The sequence below is a fragment of the Prinia subflava genome, chromosome 11 (assembly GCF_021018805.1).
Source record: "Prinia subflava isolate CZ2003 ecotype Zambia chromosome 11, Cam_Psub_1.2, whole genome shotgun sequence".
NCBI lineage: Eukaryota > Metazoa > Chordata > Aves > Passeriformes > Cisticolidae > Prinia > Prinia subflava.
Genome location: NC_086257.1, coordinates 16,251,230 through 16,270,249, shown reverse-complemented (window position 1 = coordinate 16,270,249; position 19,020 = coordinate 16,251,230). Strand labels below are relative to the sequence as shown.

Sequence of the window (19,020 nt, the reverse complement as noted above, 5' to 3'; positions counted from 1 at the left end):
CTCAAGAGAGAGAAAAACCACTATAGAATATACTCCAGCATGGGTTTTATTTAAATGAATAGTTGAATCATAGAAAACAGGAATGAAAAAGGCTTTAAGCATAAATTAGTTCAGTCTCTTCTTTCATTGTGATGGGGAACAGAAGATATGTTCATATAATGACACACTCATACTTCAGTTGTACTCTACACACATAATCATTAAATTTATGCTCTAGCTATTCCCATTTCAACACTTTCCCCCGGTCTCCTCTGACAACTCATCCTGAACTCCTGTTTGCACTCCTCTCTCCTACTCAGCTGATACAGACAGGCAGCACCACCACACAGCTCCAGTCCTCCTCCAGAAGGGACCCAAAGGCACCCACGCTTCCGAGGCTACTCAGTGCCTCAGCAGTAATGGCAGCAAGCACCCACATCTTCCCCCCACCCACCACTTCCATTTGAGTCTTCCCAAAGGGAAGAATCCTTTCAACACAGCGAAAGAATCCCATCTACCAACATCACCTTACAACCCCCCCAGCCTTCAACAGCAGCAAAAAATAAAAACCCACAAGAGAGAAGGAAACACAGAGCTGCTGGAAATTGCTGCCTCTAAGATGCTGCCATGATGACAAATGTTAAGAAAGGGAGAAAAGCTGGGCAACAGAACAATTCTGTCATGCCCTATGAGTGAAGACAACAAACTAAAAGACACATTTTAAACTACCTGTCAGTCTCTTGCTCAAATAACAGCTTAGACAATGACAATGTTTTTTTAAAAATGAGCCGATGTGGAGAACCAGGAGACACAAATCCTATAATAAATGAGGCCAAGCATTCAGCTGCATAGAAGACTTCAGCTCTTGCACAAAGACCCTTAACACCTTTGTGTTTCCTTTACTTCATATAATGTTAAACAGGCAGATTGTGAGCCAAAGAAGAGAAAAACACTTTCTGGCAAAGATGTCATTATGCCCTCTGAAGCATTAATCATTAAATTCCTGTTCAGAAAGCTGGATTTTATAGAATCGTTAACTTGGACACATATTTGTGTCTGCAGGCTCAGAAGTTGTAACACAGTTTTTATTATAAAATCAGGATTAGTGTGCACTAATTGATTTTTGAATTCTTGGCCAGATTTAAATTATTTGTGGCCATTATTTGAAATACTTTTATCTCAAATCTATCCATAAAACAGTCAAACATTTTGACAGGAGGTTTCCATAAATCCACTTTGGGAGTTGCAGCAACTTAAGGGGTCTCATCACTTTCCCCCATTTTCTCAAAACCTTAATCCTCAAAAAATGTCTTCTCACATAACAGAGATCTAGGAGGCAGATCAAAAAGTGGGAGTCTTGCAAAAGTGTGTATCAGAGGAACAGAACCTCAGTGCACAAGAGCACTGTTGGCATCAATGCTGAAGCAGTAACATTTGCTCACTCCTTTATTGCTGAGATGTTTTACAAAATCCTACACGGTGTTGCCAAAGGTCAGCCCATATAAACCCAAACCCACCCTCCATAAAATTTATAAAACTCAAAACAATTCTGTCAAGCAATCAAAAGAAAAGTTTGAAAGCCCTCATAAGCAGTCACAGGCAGCAATTGTGCTCCCATGGCATTACTTCCATCTGGTAATCCAGCTGGGGGCTATGTTTAAAACATGACCATGTTCTCCCTCCCCTGGCCTTCACTGAGAGCACAGCCCCTCGAGCTGCTGAGGTGACATTCAGCACAATCCAGAGGGACAGCCCTCCTGCTGATGGAGAAAGTTTCTGCTTCGCTGGTACCAAGCCCCACACAGGCTCCCAAACCAAGTCCACCCTTCTGGAGACCTCCTCTGTTGGCTGCTGCTGCCTGAATCTGTGTGGTTACAGAGTAGAAACCTCTGGTGGGAGATTGAGAGAAATGATGAAGAGTGTGAGAAATCTTATTAATGCTACTAAAGAAGAGAAATGGTTTGTCACAACTCACACTCGGCAACCTGCTACTCCTACTCAGAGCTAATACAGATATCTGTCTTTACTGCAAGTTAAACACAGAAAATAACATCACATGAAATACTAGCATAACATCTGGAGATTCAGTGGGCAGAAGTTTTATCTCCAGACACAAATTTTTCCTCCCTTCTTTAAAGTCACAGTAAAAGTTCCAAGCCTGGAGTAGATTTAATATATTCTGAGGACAGAAGCAATGTACCATAGTCCTCTAGCATGACCTTCCCATAACACAGTCCAGTAATTTCATCTTAAAATTCCTACATTAAAGCCTAAGGCATGTCTCTAAACTGGGCTGTGTATCTTAGAAAGATAGGCAATGTCTATTTTTGAAAACCAAATTATCTTTAATGCACTGGTTCCTTCCTTTTTTCCTAACACTGGTTTTACTCAAGCAGTTTGCTTTTGCAATTACACTTTACTACAACAGCAAAATGAGGACAAAAAAATGGCCCAATTATTTCCTTCATTTTCATCTGAAAATTGCTCAGCTGCTCCTACACAACCCATGAAACCACAGACGTCAGTGAACCCAGACCTGCATACAAAAAAAATCAACATCATAACTACTTTCAACTTCGTTCTGTTACCAGGAAACTGAACAGATAAAGAAGCCAAAAATCTCAAGAAGTTTCTTCCATAGGACTCAACAAAGCTACATCTTTGTTTCCACCCTACATCAGGCTAAGTTTGACTGTTGTGATAAATGGGCTGCAGATGAAGGACTTCCTCCAAGATTGAGTTCGGTTTGTTTCAAAAGTCAAACAAAATCATAAAGAAAAATAAAGATGCACCAAGACAGCAATAGGAGATTCTCAGCAAAACATAACAGCTGGCATTTTATTAGCTTTATTCACCAACTGGTTGCTGTTGAAACCTCTGCAAGAAACAAACACCCTGCACTATGGATTTTAACTCTTCCCAGAAACTAGAACCAGTGAAAACAGAGGAGCTGCCTTAGCTTCAACTCTGGACTCCTTTCTGGGACTGTTATTTCTTGGATACATACAAGGACATTTTTATATATATATATATGTATGTATAGATATATATAAAATGCCATATTGTCTCCATAAAAAGCTGATACTTAGCTTGTAAATAGCCTAGAATTTCTGAGAAACCAAAGATAATTTTGAATTCTTCATTACTTCCAAAGAGAGATGAAAGAAAACTTTTCGTAAGCCTCCAGTGCAAAAATTAACAGAAAAAAACTCCAGGATGTTGATTGTTAACACAGACTAATATGGAAAAAAACAGCCAGGTCAGCTGGACACAGAAGGTGGTCAGATTCCACTTCTATCCATGGTGTTGACCTAAACTGGTGTATTTCTGAAAGTCTTTACAATTGCACCATCTGCAGATTTCATAGTTCTCAGGAGGCTTTGCCTGCAAGAGCCTTATTGGCCTGCTGAAGTTGAGTATCACAGGTACATTGGCTGTTAACAACCCACTCCAATCTTTTTTCCCCACCAGTTATGCACCAACATAAACTAAAAACTCAGAATGCCATATCTTAGAGCACATTCCACTTCAAGTGTCTTAGATCACAGACCAGTTAAAAGCACATTCTTTGAGCAGTTTATCTCCAATCCTATAAGCTGCACATCTTCAAGTTTAATGCATTTCTGCTATTTTTCTTTCTATTTCAGCAATTTTTAAACATGAAACCCCACATAAATACATACATATATATGGCAGCATCAGTAAGTAAATATACAGAATACTGCAAAAACCCCATCACACTGAGACTAAAAATGGAAGCATCTGAAGCATACACTTCTTTTTTAGTCTAAATATTTAAGGACTATACAACTCATTGAAAAATGACATGTCAGAGAATTGAAGAACAATGTCAAATATATCTTCTAAATTCCTCATTAAGTGTCCCCAGTCATATTTCAAAAGCTACTAAATGTTTATAACTTTTTTAAACTATTGGTCAAGAATTAATCATTTTATACAGAACTATTTCCCTGAGTTGTCTTAGTGGTGTAGTGGCAATTAAAGAAAAAAAAAAAAAAGCTTAACAGAAGTTTCATTTCATTTTATGAATGAGTTAACAAAGGAGAAATGCAGATATTAACTGCACAGTTTGTGGTCATTTCTGGAGGAGATGTGCAATAGAAAGGGGAATATATAGAAAACAGAAAAACCTGCAGAGAAAAATGCAACAAACTGATATATTCAGTGTAGACTAAACATCCTGTCTCTCTCTGGACAAAAAATGATCCCAGCTATTCCCAAACCAGGAATTTCCTGCAACTATCTCATGTACAACACAGCAAGTGAACTTGAGGGATATGTACTGAGTGAACAGCACTCACCAGAGACAGCTCATATCTGATGGAGACATGGCTCTATAAAATAACACTGGCAATCTGAAAACAGAAGTAATAGCAAGGGATGGGAAATAAAAATAACATCTATGTATGGCTCAAATATTCAATTTACAGTGGACCAGGAGTGAGGTCTAGCCTGATTTAAGGTTTACCATCCTTAACACAGGAGAAGAACTGGACACAGAGGCAGGACAGTGGCCTGCACAAAAAGCCTGGCCAGAAGACACAGGGGAGAACCTGCTGCAGGTCTGTAATAGATACAGAGAAGGATGTGCTTCTCAAATGATTCAAACCTGGTAAAATTCAGAAAACATCACAAAGGGCAGATATGTTTTTCATATCTCTGAAATTAAACAATGCACCAAAGAGGTAAAAATGCTTGCAAGCCAACATACCACTAAACTTGTATCATCTTCTGCAAGTTCCTAAGATAATTGGTTTTATCTGTATTTTAAAAATAATTTCCTTTTCAATTAGATATAAATGTATTCATTAGCTTTCATGAGAACAATCTGCAGTAAAAACTTCAAGTACAGCTAGATTAATGGCAGGATATCCTTCAAGAGTTATAAAATATAAACCAGAAGTTGATTAGACATAGTGGAGCTTAAGAAAAACTGAATCCAAATGCTCATTAGCCAAATAAGGTATTGTTCTCTCTCAATTTCCACTTTTTATATGTTTCATGTGCTTTGCTCTCTCAGTACTGTCAGTGTCAACAATAGGGAGGTGGCCAGATAGGGAAACAGTATTACTATAGCTGGATTAATCTTTATTTTTGTAATATATACTTCTCTGATGAATAAAGAAATCAACACTCAATTGTAAGTTAACACAGCATGGAATCTTACCGACAGTTTCCTTTAAACAGGAAAAATAAGGAACTAGTGAAAACTACTGAAAATTCTGTAGTATGATCTGAATACACTTTAAGTATTTCTGTTGATTTCTGACAGCAGCCTTCTCTCTTTGGCCCCACAATAGCTGCATTCTAGAGACAGAATATTTTTCTTTTTAAAAGAAATAGAAAATGATGTACAATTCACTGAGGACCTGATTTCCAGCTCAAGGCTGGTAAGCACTAGCAATTCATGGAATGTAATGGCTGGTGTCATACAAAGGGTCAGACCATGATCTCATGGTCTCTTCTGGCCTTTACTCAAGGACTTATTACACAATTTTGCAGCTAATGTCCTTGGAAGTGAACTCTATTTCCATTTTAATGCAAAACTATAACATGACATTGAGGCTATACACACATCTGACTGAAAGTTGGAAGGTAAGAAAAGAGAACACTCAGGATAATAAAAAGCAGCTGCAGAAGTTTTAAAATAGCAGTGCACACACTTATAGTAAGTGTGCTAGACAATACTTTTATAAAGACAGGCAAGAAAAAACCTGGAGTGTTTACAGGGCTGCAGAACTTTTCAGGGTTAACTGTGCTTCTGTCTGAAAAGCAAGTGAGCAAGAGAGCTCAGAGAGCGGCAGCAGACAGACAGACAGACAGACAGGCTACGGTGCACAGACAGAATGTTGTAGTGTGCAGGGTCATTTCCAGGACCTGCACATCCTGATACAGCTACAGGGAGCACACATTATAGTGCTGGAGCAACAATTAACCCTCTCTGTCTCATTTCCAGCCAACCCCCACCCCCTCGCTTCCCTGCTTTTCCACCGCTGGGGCTGGATACGCTGGAAGGAGTCAATCAGTGAACTGCGAGCTCTGCTCATGAACAAAGAGAGAACTGCACACAGACTCTGCTGATCACCTAAGCAGAATCAACAAAGAATGGAGGTTAAAGGACAGCAAAAGAGAATACAACCTTATTTCTATCCTTTTTTACATGTGGTAAGAATTATTCTTCTCCTCCGTTTCAGAGTTGGAGAAAATACCTGGATGAGAAGAAATACAGTTTTCCCAAAACAGAAATTCTTAATCTTTGTGATAGAAGAAATGTGCTTAAAAAAAGCATGCTAAGAGACAAGCTTCAGAAATATTATAAAAGCCAAAAGCAAATGAACAACTTGTTTTCCAGAAAGTAGTGAAAAATCTCAACTTTCACCACATGATGAAAAAGAAAATTATAAAGGATCTTCCTGGATGCAAAGTGAACTCTACTAAAAAGCAAGAGAAAGAGGTAAGGCTTTTTTCACCTGAAAACTGCAACACATCAAATCTTCTCAGAAACTGAGCACTTGTTCAGCCTAATGTCGGGACAGCTGTTTGAGTCTCAGCTTGAAGCGGGAAATGCAAGCTTAAAGTCTTTAGCAGAGTTGACAGAGACAGAGAAAGAAAGACAGAGGGAGAGAACGGGCTGTGCTTAATAAAAGCCTTGCTCAGATTACAAAAACAAGCATTTTACTCACCCCCACCCCTTCAAGTAATGGGTAAATTTAGATGTCTCAGTTCGATAAATTTCTACGGTCCCCTTGAGACTGTCAGCAGTGTTTTATTGTCTGTAGCTTCCTGACCCTCACCTGATAAATTAGGAAGTTCTGAGATTAAAACGGAAACCTCATACATAATTTCTGAAGATATTTTTGGGGTTACCCTCTGAGGAGAAATAGGATTCTTAATAAGGGGAAATATGGGAACTGCTGTCTGCCTACGCACATGCTGCTAGAGACTAGACACTCAGGAGAGGAGGAGTTGCACATACACGACTCCAGCATCTGCCTCTGCATCAGTTTGTACTCAGAAGGAGCAAATCTACACAGACTGCACCTAAAGGGAATCGTTCTGCATTCAGATTCATCTATCACTCTTTACTGCTGCAGAAAAAAAAAAAAGAAAAAAAAAAAAAAGAAAAAAGGAAGCTAATGCACAGCTTATTTTTGACAGCTACTGATTTTTCCTTATATCATTCTGAAATCTGAACATCACTATAAAGGGGAGACCAGACCCCCGAACCACCCAGGGATGGACACAAGACAAGACTTTCATTTTTAAAACTCTTTTGCGCCCAGCAAGGCACAGAATAAAAAAACTGGATACCAGCTCAGACATGGTTATAGAATCTCAAAACAGCAGATGACCAGCTCACTATACTGACCATGCTGGCCTTTCCTCAGGACTACCCTGGACCAGAGAGGAACAGAGAACTCTTACATCGTACGCAACTCCTGCGCAAGATCCAGCTCCTGAAGACATTCCGCTGCACACAAAAATGTCCCATCCTTTACAGCCCTTCAACGGGTCTGGAGCTGCCAATGGATCTTTGTCGCCTCTCTCAGTAACAGCAGCACCCAAGCAGGACTACTCAAGTGAGGACCAAGGAAACAAAGTGCACTGGGCAGCACTGCTGATCCTCCTGGTGATAATCCCCACCATTGGGGGGAACATACTTGTCATTCTGGCGGTGTCCTTGGAGAAAAAGTTGCAATATGCTACCAACTACTTTCTGACGTCCTTGGCGGTGGCAGATTTGCTTGTGGGTCTGTTTGTGATGCCAATTGCCCTTCTCATAATATTATTTGGTAAGTGCAGCATGTTTGTTTCATCAGGTTTGCATATGGGGTATGATTTTGGGAGGTCTAATTTAAACGGAAAAGTTGTTTGCTTTCCAGCATTACAATTTTAAAAATCACTAGGATGAGGGCTGCTAAATTATTCTCTCCCTCTCACCTTAATACAGCCTAATGTCTTTATGGGAAGTAGAACTGTGTGGATATCCTTTCCTTTGAAACAAGCCATTCAAAAACCATCCAAGACTTAAAAATATTCAAATAGGAGCTAAAGCACAGGGAATTACATTTTGTGCAGAGTAATATAATTTTTAACAACATCAGCACAATGCTGGTATTTGTTGTAGTATATTACACTAATTGCACACAGTATTCTCTTAAACACTTGAAATCAAGGCTAGGTATCTGTTCAGTACACTGAACAGGTTTTGAACTTTCTATGAGTAATGAACCTGATTTTACCTGGGTATTGCCTCCATGAGCAGTCATACATTTACATGGTCAGTCAGAGCTGGTCCCTGGCACCATCAGTGACAACAAACTTTACCAGTACCGGTTTCAGAGAAACTGATTTTCTCCCACCCTGGGGAAAGCCACAGGCTGATGATGAAAGACATCACAATTAAATCATCTGTCAAGCCAAGGAAGCCTCTATCCGTGTACCTAATGTTTGAGATATATATTTGTCATTTAGTCTGCTTCCTATGAAATAAAACAGGTCTTTTTCACATGAACAAACATTGGATGTGACATTTTCTTTCTCATTAGTCTTACAGAACAAGTTTGATTTTTCCACAGTCTCTCACACCCAGTTTTATTTCAGATACTGCTTCTGACAACTAATTAGAGGCATCTCCATGGGAAATTCTCTCTTTTTTACTGCCAATTTTTCTTTAAGAATACATTTTAAATTGTTTATTTTCACATCATAAATGGAAAAAAAATCAATGAGACAGGTTTTTCAATAAACTTAAAGATTTATATAATTACCTTTAAGGTACACTGGGTCCCAAGAAAGGCTGCAGGAGTTCATTTTTCCTAGGCTAGACTCTAGAGAGTTGCCTGAGCAACAAGCAAACACAATCATAAACTTTATTTCAGAAAGGTCATCAGTAGCTTCTGTTTGCTACAGAAAACTGGTATCACTTTATTAACAAATGTGTTTATTCATTAAATGCCTTGAGAATTTCTGTGTGTAACAGACTTCTCCGTAAACAGAAGTGTGAACAAGAGGTCAAAATTCAGCATTGAGACCATAGAATAGGGATTTTTTTTTTCAAGCAACTAAAAAGAAAACTGAATGTACGTAACTGAGACAGTGATTTCTAACTCAAAAAACCAGTCACTTCTAGAAAACATTGGTACATCATGTATGTGCACGTGTGTGGAGGCAAGAAGCAGACAGCATCTCCATACTTACCATGGATGCTGTAACTGCTTGGTGCCTGCCAAAGGTCTCATTACTAACAACAATAAAAACACTAGCTATAAAAAGTACTAGTATTGACTAGCAATCAATATAAAGGGAAGGTAAATTCTGGTTTGTATGGAGTGGATTTTTTTCATTGTTATTTTCATTCTGCTAAACTACCAAATCTTTTCTTTATAACTTCATAAGGACTCTGTTGCTTCTTAATCTCTCAATTAATCCACTGCTAAACCCTGGTTACAACAGTTTAAAGCATGCTAGGAATCTTAATTCAAAAGTCAAACAAAAACGTCTTTCATGGTGCAAGAAATTTACCACAAAGTAGTAAAATCAATTGTAATTAATTAAGACACAACTCGCCTTCCACACAACAGTGGTTAAAACTGAAATTTCTTGCATACAAGTCTCTGTTTGGCAGCCAACCAGAAAAACTGCTTTGCCTCTTCACCAACTGGGAGAAGATGCTGAGGTGTTTATAGAAGTTCAAAGCATGAGTAAAACATGAGGAGTTACTGGAATGAAGACAGAACGGACATTAAATACATAACAAGTCTAAATCTTGAAGCTACATTAGCCAGATAACTCCTTGAACAAAGAATAGTCATTGACAGCCAGACAGCAAACTAAATCCAGCCTCCTGGCACCTCCACACAGGAATTTTTCCATAATAATGAAAGCAGTTTCTAGATATGGAGTACAAATATTTTGCTTCCGATTTGGGATTGATATCTAATTATGTGGAGAAGATTTGAAGGAAAAGGTGTGAACTAAAGTGTGGTCACATTAAGATCCTGACTGTACAAACTAATGTGTCACAGACTGTTCAAAATCAAAACCTGCTGCAGATATTGGCTCCACACCCTGACAGGACATTTACCAAAAAAATCTGCAGAAGTGGACTGTGTCTGTAATACAGAGCTGCTCCTTTTAAAAGTAAGTAAATAAATGAATCTGTAAACTCACTTGCAGGTGTCATGCCATGAGCAGCACATGATTTATTCTCAGCAGGGCAACCAAAATGTACTCTGATACAAGCATACACAGCAATTTTAATTTAGGAGTGTGAGTGTCAGAATACATAAACATCTCATAACTTTTATAGCTTCCTAAATTATTCTCATTTCTTTAAAAAAATCAAGACGGGCCCACTGGGAGATAACGGCATTCTCTGAAATCTTTCAAAACAGTTACCCAAATTTCTAACACTCAGAACTACTGAAATTCATTGAATAGTGAAATTAGCAAACAAGCTTGAGAGATCCTCCCATTTGCAAAGCCTGCAGCAGGAAGAAGTCTGATGTCCACAGCTTGGTGGGCAATGGGCTACCTGAAGACAAAACATGGAGCATCTTTTAAAATAACACTTAAAATCAGAAAGCAATGCTGATCATCCTAGGTTACAAACCATTATTTTAATCTATCACAAGCAACCAGTCCTAATCTTCCCCCATTACTGATGGTGAACCACAACAAATTTTCCCTTTTTGCTTGTGCAAACTGCCAGGGAAAACTTTAACTGGGGATTACTTTCCAAAATCTCAAATCTAAAGATAAGTAAGAAAACAAAGTTTTATCAGAAATAAACCCTAATTGAAAAAACACTTTGAATAAATTTAAAAAAAAACCCCTAGATAACAGCCTGGAGACATCAGGCTTTGGCAGCCCATGGAGCCAAGTACTGCCATGAGGGTGAACACCCCCCACACACACCAGTATGAAGATTGAAGCTTAGGCTTAAAGGAGCTGAAAATATCCATCTCCCTCTCAGCAAAAGCATCATTATATACAACAACAAACCCTTTACAGGTAACACATTTCTGCAGCCCTTACAGCAGAAGAACAACTGGTTTCCAAATCTATTTAAAGACTTCTCTCAATCATGCTTATACATGTACACAAGCAGTGCTTTCTCTCAAGCTTTCAAAAAATATTTTGGCTTACAGCAAGAATAGTTCTTCTATACTGCACTTTGTTTTAAGGATTACACATTTCCAAGGTATTTCCTATAAATAAACTTTTCTTAAATAAAGATTAATCAAGGATAGAGAGCTGTGGTAAAAGCCCATTTTACTTCTCTTAAGGTGCAAGACAAATCTTAAAGCATATATTCAGTCTTATTTTGACTCAAAATAAGCAAAATCTGCAACAGCAATACTGCTGCAATGCTGGGAGGATCTGAGGTAAGGTTTGTAGGAAGAAGAAATTTCTTTTCAACTTATACCACCCGACAGTTGGAGAAACCAGACAAATTTTTACGTAGGCATCTTTGTCAGGTAACCAAGGCATCAAAAAAATTTAAAAATCTAATCCCTATTAGCTCCCAAGAAAAATGGGAGTGGAGAATCTCTGCCCTGTAAATGCTCTGGTCTGCTTACACAATATACATCAGTAGTAGGAGAATCAGAACAGTCTAAACTAAGCATGACCTGCTAATGGCTTTGTATCGCTACTTGGCAGGACATATTCATTTTACCTTCTTAATTATAAAGCAGGACAACAACCAGGCAGGTCACCATCAGGTTCAAGGGTCAGAGATGCTTTCTGAGTCATGAACGAAAATTAATATTCCATTATTTCCCTACTCCTAAACGAATAGAATAGGCCAACAGTGATAGACAGATCAGGATCACCAGAAAAGGACAAGAACTCAGCCCAGAGCATTGCCTCAAAAAACAGGCACAAAGCTTCTAATACAGGTGTAACCTACAAATCAAAGTAGGTTATAGCAAGATACATCACAGAATGGATCCTAGATAAGTATGTGACTCGTCTGGACTTTAAAGTTTTGTGATATTTGTTTCATTTAAACAATAACCATAATCTTCAGTCCTTATCAGTTACTGCATTTAAACTTGACTTTGATTTTGTTTGGACAAAACCCAGCATCTCTTACACAGAAACACAGCAGGACATAATGCTATAATCATGAACGTGATAACCTACTGACTTCTGCACCCAGTGCAAAACTAGACAAAAAATAAAGAAAATAGAAGCTTTCTCTGTTCAGTTGCACTTGTCAATTCACAAAAGCTCTTAAAACTCAGAAATGTACAAGACTGCTTTGTATCAGATAACTGTTTATATGTATCTTTATATCAGAGAAGCAAAAGGGCCTTTTGTTACAAAGTATTTTCCTCTGCAAACAGTAAATTAACTAAAAAAGGAAAGACTTCTTACACTGGGATTCTCCAGATCTCAAAGCACTTCTAATCCAGGGAATGGCATGCGAGTACTATCACTATCACTTCAAATCCAGCTGTGTTACCTGCCATCCTTCAAGCTGTAAAACACACTTTCTATTGTTCACGTTTTATGTGAACTAATCTTTTATCGCAAAGTCAAAAGAAGCTGTCAATTTTCTACAGTGAGGAAAAACATTTCAAGCCCATCAAATCAGTTATTTCTTTTAACTCTTTTTTAAATTACACCTGGTTACATGAGCCACAATATATTTTGGTTTTTCTTTTTAAAGGAAATCTGTTTCAGAAATGCACCGTCCCTTACTGCCAACTAAAAGTCTAGGCATGAAAATTAAGGATGAGTAAATGTTTCATAATTTACTAATTACAACTTTCTCACTCCTGCCTGACAGACTGTGTTTTTTGAATCATAATTTCAACCATAGAATCTATTTCAGGAAATAATTATGGTAGATACTAAAATTTTCTGGTTAATAAATTGAAAGCAGACTGCTTCTTTCCCATCTGCCTCACTGCCTACGTCATCCTCACCTGGAGCCCTCTGCTTTGGGGATGGCTGAGGTTCAGTTCAGGGCTCCATCCATCCGTTCTCTTAGTTTAACACAGGTTTCCCAGCATAGGTAAGAGTGCATACAAGTACTTGCTATGTTTGCCTTCATAAAATTTTCCATCCACTGGAGTTTATAATTCAAGTCAAAGCAGCACTGTTATCATTTCCATCTATCAGTCATGTTACGAAAAAATGTTTTAATCTCAAATGACTGCAATGTTACCACACTGATAAGACTGAACATTACAAAAGTCCAGCTTATTTGGCATTCTCAACATGCAGGTCTATTTAGGCTGACCAAGGAAATTAAAACCAAGCTGATGTGTCAGAAATGCAAATTTCCCCCCTAATCGTCATTCAACAAAGAACTGATTTCCCTGGCAATACTTTTAATGTACTTACTGATTGAGTACAGCTGAATTTTATACGGGAGGAAAACAGATTTAGTAGATCAACTTCTACCATGAGAAACAGAAAAATCTTCCTCGTTCACCCATTCTTTCCCAAGACTACAGAACATCCTTATAGACACACAACACTAAAGTGCACCTCAAACTGAACACTGCTCTCATTGGATTGCAATAGAAGCTACTTCTGAGCAAAAATAAACCAGTTAAAAAAATAATCAGAGTTCCATTAAAGTTCATTTGGTATTGCAGATACTGATAGGGGAGACACAGCTCTCAAAAATACAAGCTATTTGGAAATCTGAACACTATAAAACCTTTATCTTGGACACAGTGCAGTTGACAGACCATATGTTTGCTATAAAGATTAGTATTAAGGACGGGTAACTACTCTAAGAAACAGGATGCCAGACTTAAAATCCAAGCCATGGCTCTTGAGGAAACAAACAAAAAAAAAAAGGACATACACAAAACCATTCCATTTTTATAAAATCATTACTGAGACAGAAAAGCCCTACTCTGTCACATTAGTGTTCCAGGGTATCTGGCCAAGTGACAGAGCAAACTCATTTTAAAGATGTGTGAACAAGATTCTTCACTATCACTCCTAAGATTCCACAGTGGTTCTACAGTGACTAATACTTTGGTTATGACCCATTATCTCCTCCATTTAATATAACCTTGAATCACAGGACTATCAAGCAGAAACAGCTGAAAATAATCATTGAACACAGGCTCCCAAGAACCAGTTATGGTCCATTTTTTACAAACTTTTAAAGCCAGAGTCCTTGCTACAAAAAGACAGGGAAAGGTTTATAGTACACAAGTAGCCTGATGAATATGATGGCAGCAACCATGGCAGTTAGGAGCTAATTAAAATATAAGACAGAACCCATCTGAGGCAGTGACAAAGCTCAGTTCCTGCAGTACTATGAACTTTTCAGAGATGTTGATGCCACAGGAAAATGACACACTGAAAGTTCTCAAAATTCTAATGAGTTTCTTGTTCTCTTTCAGACAATACCTGGCCTTTACCAACTGCCTTATGTCCTGTCTGGCTCTTCCTGGATGTCCTCTTTTCCACAGCTTCCATCATGCACCTCTGTGCCATCTCCCTAGACCGCTACATTGCAATAAAAAAGCCAATCCAGGCCAGCCAGTACAATTCATGGGCTACAACAATCATCAAAATCATCGTGGTTTGGCTCATTTCAATAGGTATGTGAGACCTGGAGACTGGAGAAGGAAAACAGAAGCTTTTCATGTCCAAAACAATAGGTGAAACGTGGGGGAAATGGAAAATTTGGCCAAGTACCATTGATTAGAGAACACTCTCTAGTACTATTGATTAGAGATAACACTCAGGCTGGCCAAAGTCCACCTTTTGGATCATACATAGCTACATCATAAAAATCTGCCTGAACCACTGCTCCATATTAGGCTCACCAGAAAGGCCAAAGATTGAGTCAGAGTATTAATCATCACTCTTCTTCATGGTCCTAAAAGTTCAAAAATCAGAAGACAATTATCTGCATGCACAGTATGTCTCTTGGGAAATCAAGATTTCACGTTCCCATGGTGCTATATTTTGTTCCAAACACAATTTGAAGCCTTGAGTAGATGTTAGTAAAATGCTGTACCACATAAAGGAAGTATAAAAGGGTTAAATATGTATAGCAAAGATATATAAATGAGTTTCTGGTAACATCCAGGCTAACAATGAAGGCTAAGACAGCATATAGAAAGGCTAATATCTAACAAAAAAACCCCCTCAAACAATCAGAACAACAAACCCTGAACAGTTTATATGAAGAAGTTTATACCAACATAAAAACTTCTGTGATATCAGTGTCTCTGTGATGTGCATGTGGCACCTCATCTGTCTTTAATGCTTAAAAAATGAATCTGTTAAATGAGCTAAGGAAGTGAAAACATTTAATTCAAATAACTTAATACACACTCCAGACAGCCTTAGTGCTGTACGCTCTGTGTGCAAGACCAAACAAAATTATTCTGCATTATTAAGGCAAATGATGCATAGGAGAATGGGTACATTCACCTTCTTGGCTGAGGCAAACCCCAAATTTCTGAGTTGAAAAAGATTCTGGAAGAGCTGTGATGACACAAGAAAGATGCTATAACCAACTCGCCACCCACCCCAAAAAACTTACATGATAAGACCCTTACAAGTTGACCTTTTAATGTGTGATTTATTGCCATTAAACAGCGTGTACTTTTCAATTTCTTTTTATTTAACATAAAACTACTCTGCAGCTGAGCCAAGTTCTCCAAATCAAAGGTTAATTTGGTTCAATCTTAATTTCAAATGCTTGTTGTATCTGAAGGGGTACTTCTAATTAAGAAAGGGATCAAGTTGCTGAAGGGCAACCCATTTTGCTCTTGCTGCTTTCAACCAACTTCAGTAAGCAGAGTAGCAGAGGAATACAGTAAATCCCTATATCTCATTAAGTGGTATCAGAAAACAGCACAAATCAGCTTCACCAGACAGCAAGGAACCTGTTGTTTTTGTTGTAATGTCAGATTGCTGGCAAATGAAGTGCTTACTGTAATTTAGTGGTTATAAAAAATTCATTTAAAGACAAGACTGCGAACATTTTTTTAAACTAGTGGTGAATTACAGAGTTAGCCAGCCTCATTTAAACACTCCTAAATATGCAGGAGATTTTAAACAACAAATTCATCTCAGACACACACTGCATAATTCTGGCAACTATTTAGCTACTTGTATATATGAAAGAGTCAAGCAGGCTGAAAAAAATCAGCTGTGTCCAGTCACTTGATGTGGTTAATAGAAGAGAGAAAGACAAGATTTATGTATTTACAAAACTGCCCTTCAAAGAGTGCAAATGTTACCCAGGGGAAGAGATAAAAGAAAGGAGGAGATGGCATTAGGGAAACATATTTCACTGGAGGAAAAGCCATACTAATTCTAGTAACCAGAGTCAAAGCAATTCATGTGTTTTACACTTGAAAATTTGGCAACTTTATACTGCTTCCTCAATCACTATGAGTTAGGCCCAATCTCCTTAGAAAGGGCACTCTGCTAAAGCTCAGCCTGCCCGGTGTTACAAAGTACATTTGCCCAATTCCCCACGTGATGCTCTCAATGCTTCACGTTGTGCCCCGTGCCTGCTGCAGAGCTCAGGAATCACCTTTCTTTAGAAACCCCGAGGCTTCAGGTGCAGTGAAGCGATTGCAAGTAATTTCCCTTTGCTGAAGCACTTGTTTTTGCTCCGACAGGCATTGCAATTCCCGTCCCTATCAGAGGCATTGAGGATGGAAACGGCAACTCTACAAACATCACGTGTGTCCTGATGCCTGATCGCTTTCATGACTTCATTCTGTACGGGTCAGTGGCTGCCTTCTTCATTCCCCTCGCTATCATGATCGTCACTTATTTCCTGACAATCCAAGTGCTGCGCAAAAAGGCCTATTTGATCAACAAGCCGCCCCCGCGCTTCACCTGGTCAGCAGTGTCCACCGTCTTTCAGCGTGACACAACTCCCGCCTCCTCGCCAGAAAAGGTGGCCATGCTAAATGGCTCCAGAAAGGACCAGACTTTGTCCAGTGACATGCCCATCTGCAGGACGTCCACAATTGGGAGGAAGTCCATGCAAACAATAACCAATGAACAAAGGGCGTCAAAAGTTCTGGGGATTGTATTTTTCCTTTTCTTGCTGATGTGGTGCCCGTTCTTCATAACAAACATCAGCTCGGTTCTGTGCAACTCCTGCAACAAGGAGGTTTTTCAAAAGCTTTTGGAGATATTTGTTTGGATAGGGTATGTATCCTCAGGAGTGAATCCTCTTGTATATACACTCTTCAACAAAACATTTAGGGAGGCTTTCAGCAGGTACATCACCTGCAACTACCGGACCACAAAGCCTATCAAGGCCCTTCGGCAGCGCTCCAGCAGGATCTCTTTCAGAAGCTCTGTAGCAGAAAACTCCAAGCTCTTTGTCATGAATGGGATGAGAAATGGGATTAACCCCATAATGTACCAGAGCCCAATGAGGCTGAGGAGCTCACCCATCCAAGCATCATCGGCCGTTCTGCTGGATACGTTGCTGCTCACCGAGAATGAGGTTGATAAAACAGAAGAACAAGTCAGCTATGTATAGTGGAATAGCAGCCATGTCCACACAGCATTACTGTATGTGTTATTCTAAATAACTGCGCTGTAAGAGGGTATAAATACTATTGTTTTCTGTTATTTATGTGAGCAATATCTTATAAATTTGTATTAATTCCTCTCCTCCAAAGTCTCCTCTACTTTAACCCCAACCCCTTGGTGGCAACAACAACTTCATTCCATGACAAATGACTCATACAGAACTGTAGCCTAAGGAAGAAGGAAATAAATAAAAGCTAAATCAGTTTAAGTATCTGACTTTAGTTCTCATCACCTTCAGTGTCTTCAAAGCACATCTTTGTAAGAAAAGTGTTTCTGTACAAACACTACTCCAACATTCCCTTTGGCAAGAGGACAAAACTTCATAGGTTGATGCTCTACAATGGAAGTAGCAGAGGGATACACGCTCACTGGTTTTAATTTAGATTTCAGTAAACAGACCAGCTCACAAGCTCACTGCTTTCCCTCCTACAGACACATTCCTCTGCTGAGACTGCTGAGTATCCACATAGGAGCTTTCCTTGTTCTCTGAGGGTGTGGAAATCAAGCAGAATCACTCACTCCAGAGACCAGTGTATAAGCCCAGTCCATAAGGCATGAAAATTTCCATGTATGGGAAATATCCCTTTACTGTAGGGATGAGCAGAATATTCCACCCACCTGAATTTCATCTCCATTACATTCACATACACATAAGCTCAGCGTTGCCATATTATTTACAGAAAATTGCACTTTTTTCTTTTCATACTAAGAAAATGAATTATTTAATCAAAATAACACAATACACAATCAATGATCATAAGAAAAACAAGATACACAATGCCTGGAACATCCCTATAATTTATATGAACAAGCTTCCTTTTTAATGACCATGGAAACTGCAGTGAAAGCCTCCCCTCATCCAATGTAGTTCACAGAAAGTAGAGAAATCACAGACAGAACAGCTAATTGACAAGAAAATAAGAGCAAATATTTAAGACAGCAGAGACAACAGTACTACCTACACCAGCACATATTCACAATTTAGCTGAGCTCAAAATGATTTAATTGGACTAATGGCCAATTACAGATCCCAATTTGCACTCTCTCAAACATGCACATGCTCAAGACTTCAGTGTGAGCACAAAATTAATAGAAAGAATTGGTCCTCACAATCCATAAATGCTACCAGAGTCTGTTATTTGGGAAATCAGAAACTTCTGACAGCTCCAGACTCTTTAGGAAAGGAAATCTGATTTCCCCAAAGTACAGGAGTTCTTACAGCAAGCAGCCAGCTCACCCTTTTTTCAATAGTTTCCATTTACAGTAAAATTTTCAGCTCGGGCTTTGTTTTCATTTTTAATGTTTTCAGCATTCTTTCGTTACACTAAAATTATGTACAGCAAAAGGCTTAGGATTTTTTCATCTGCAGAACAGAAAGTACTAAAGATAACATGTCCTTCCAACATTTATTTATATATATTTAATTTAAACCATATGCAAGCTCAAAACAGAGCCTAC

At 38.7% G+C, this 19,020-nt stretch overlaps 2 protein-coding genes across 2 annotated transcripts in view; one reads left to right on the top strand and one right to left on the bottom strand.

Annotated features, from left to right (window-relative positions):
* Nucleotides 1-19,020, bottom strand: part of PSMD1 (proteasome 26S subunit, non-ATPase 1) — a 64,482-nt gene that overhangs the window by 21,738 nt on the left and 23,724 nt on the right. The window lies entirely within an intron of this gene.
* On the top strand, nucleotides 6,543-17,743 carry HTR2B (5-hydroxytryptamine receptor 2B). Its single transcript, XM_063407852.1, has 3 exons — nucleotides 6,543-7,793; nucleotides 14,385-14,585; nucleotides 16,629-17,743. Exons 1-3 carry the CDS (start codon nucleotides 7,484-7,486, stop codon nucleotides 17,507-17,509), a joined length of 1,392 nt encoding a protein of 463 aa, XP_063263922.1. The 5' UTR covers nucleotides 6,543-7,483; the 3' UTR covers nucleotides 17,510-17,743.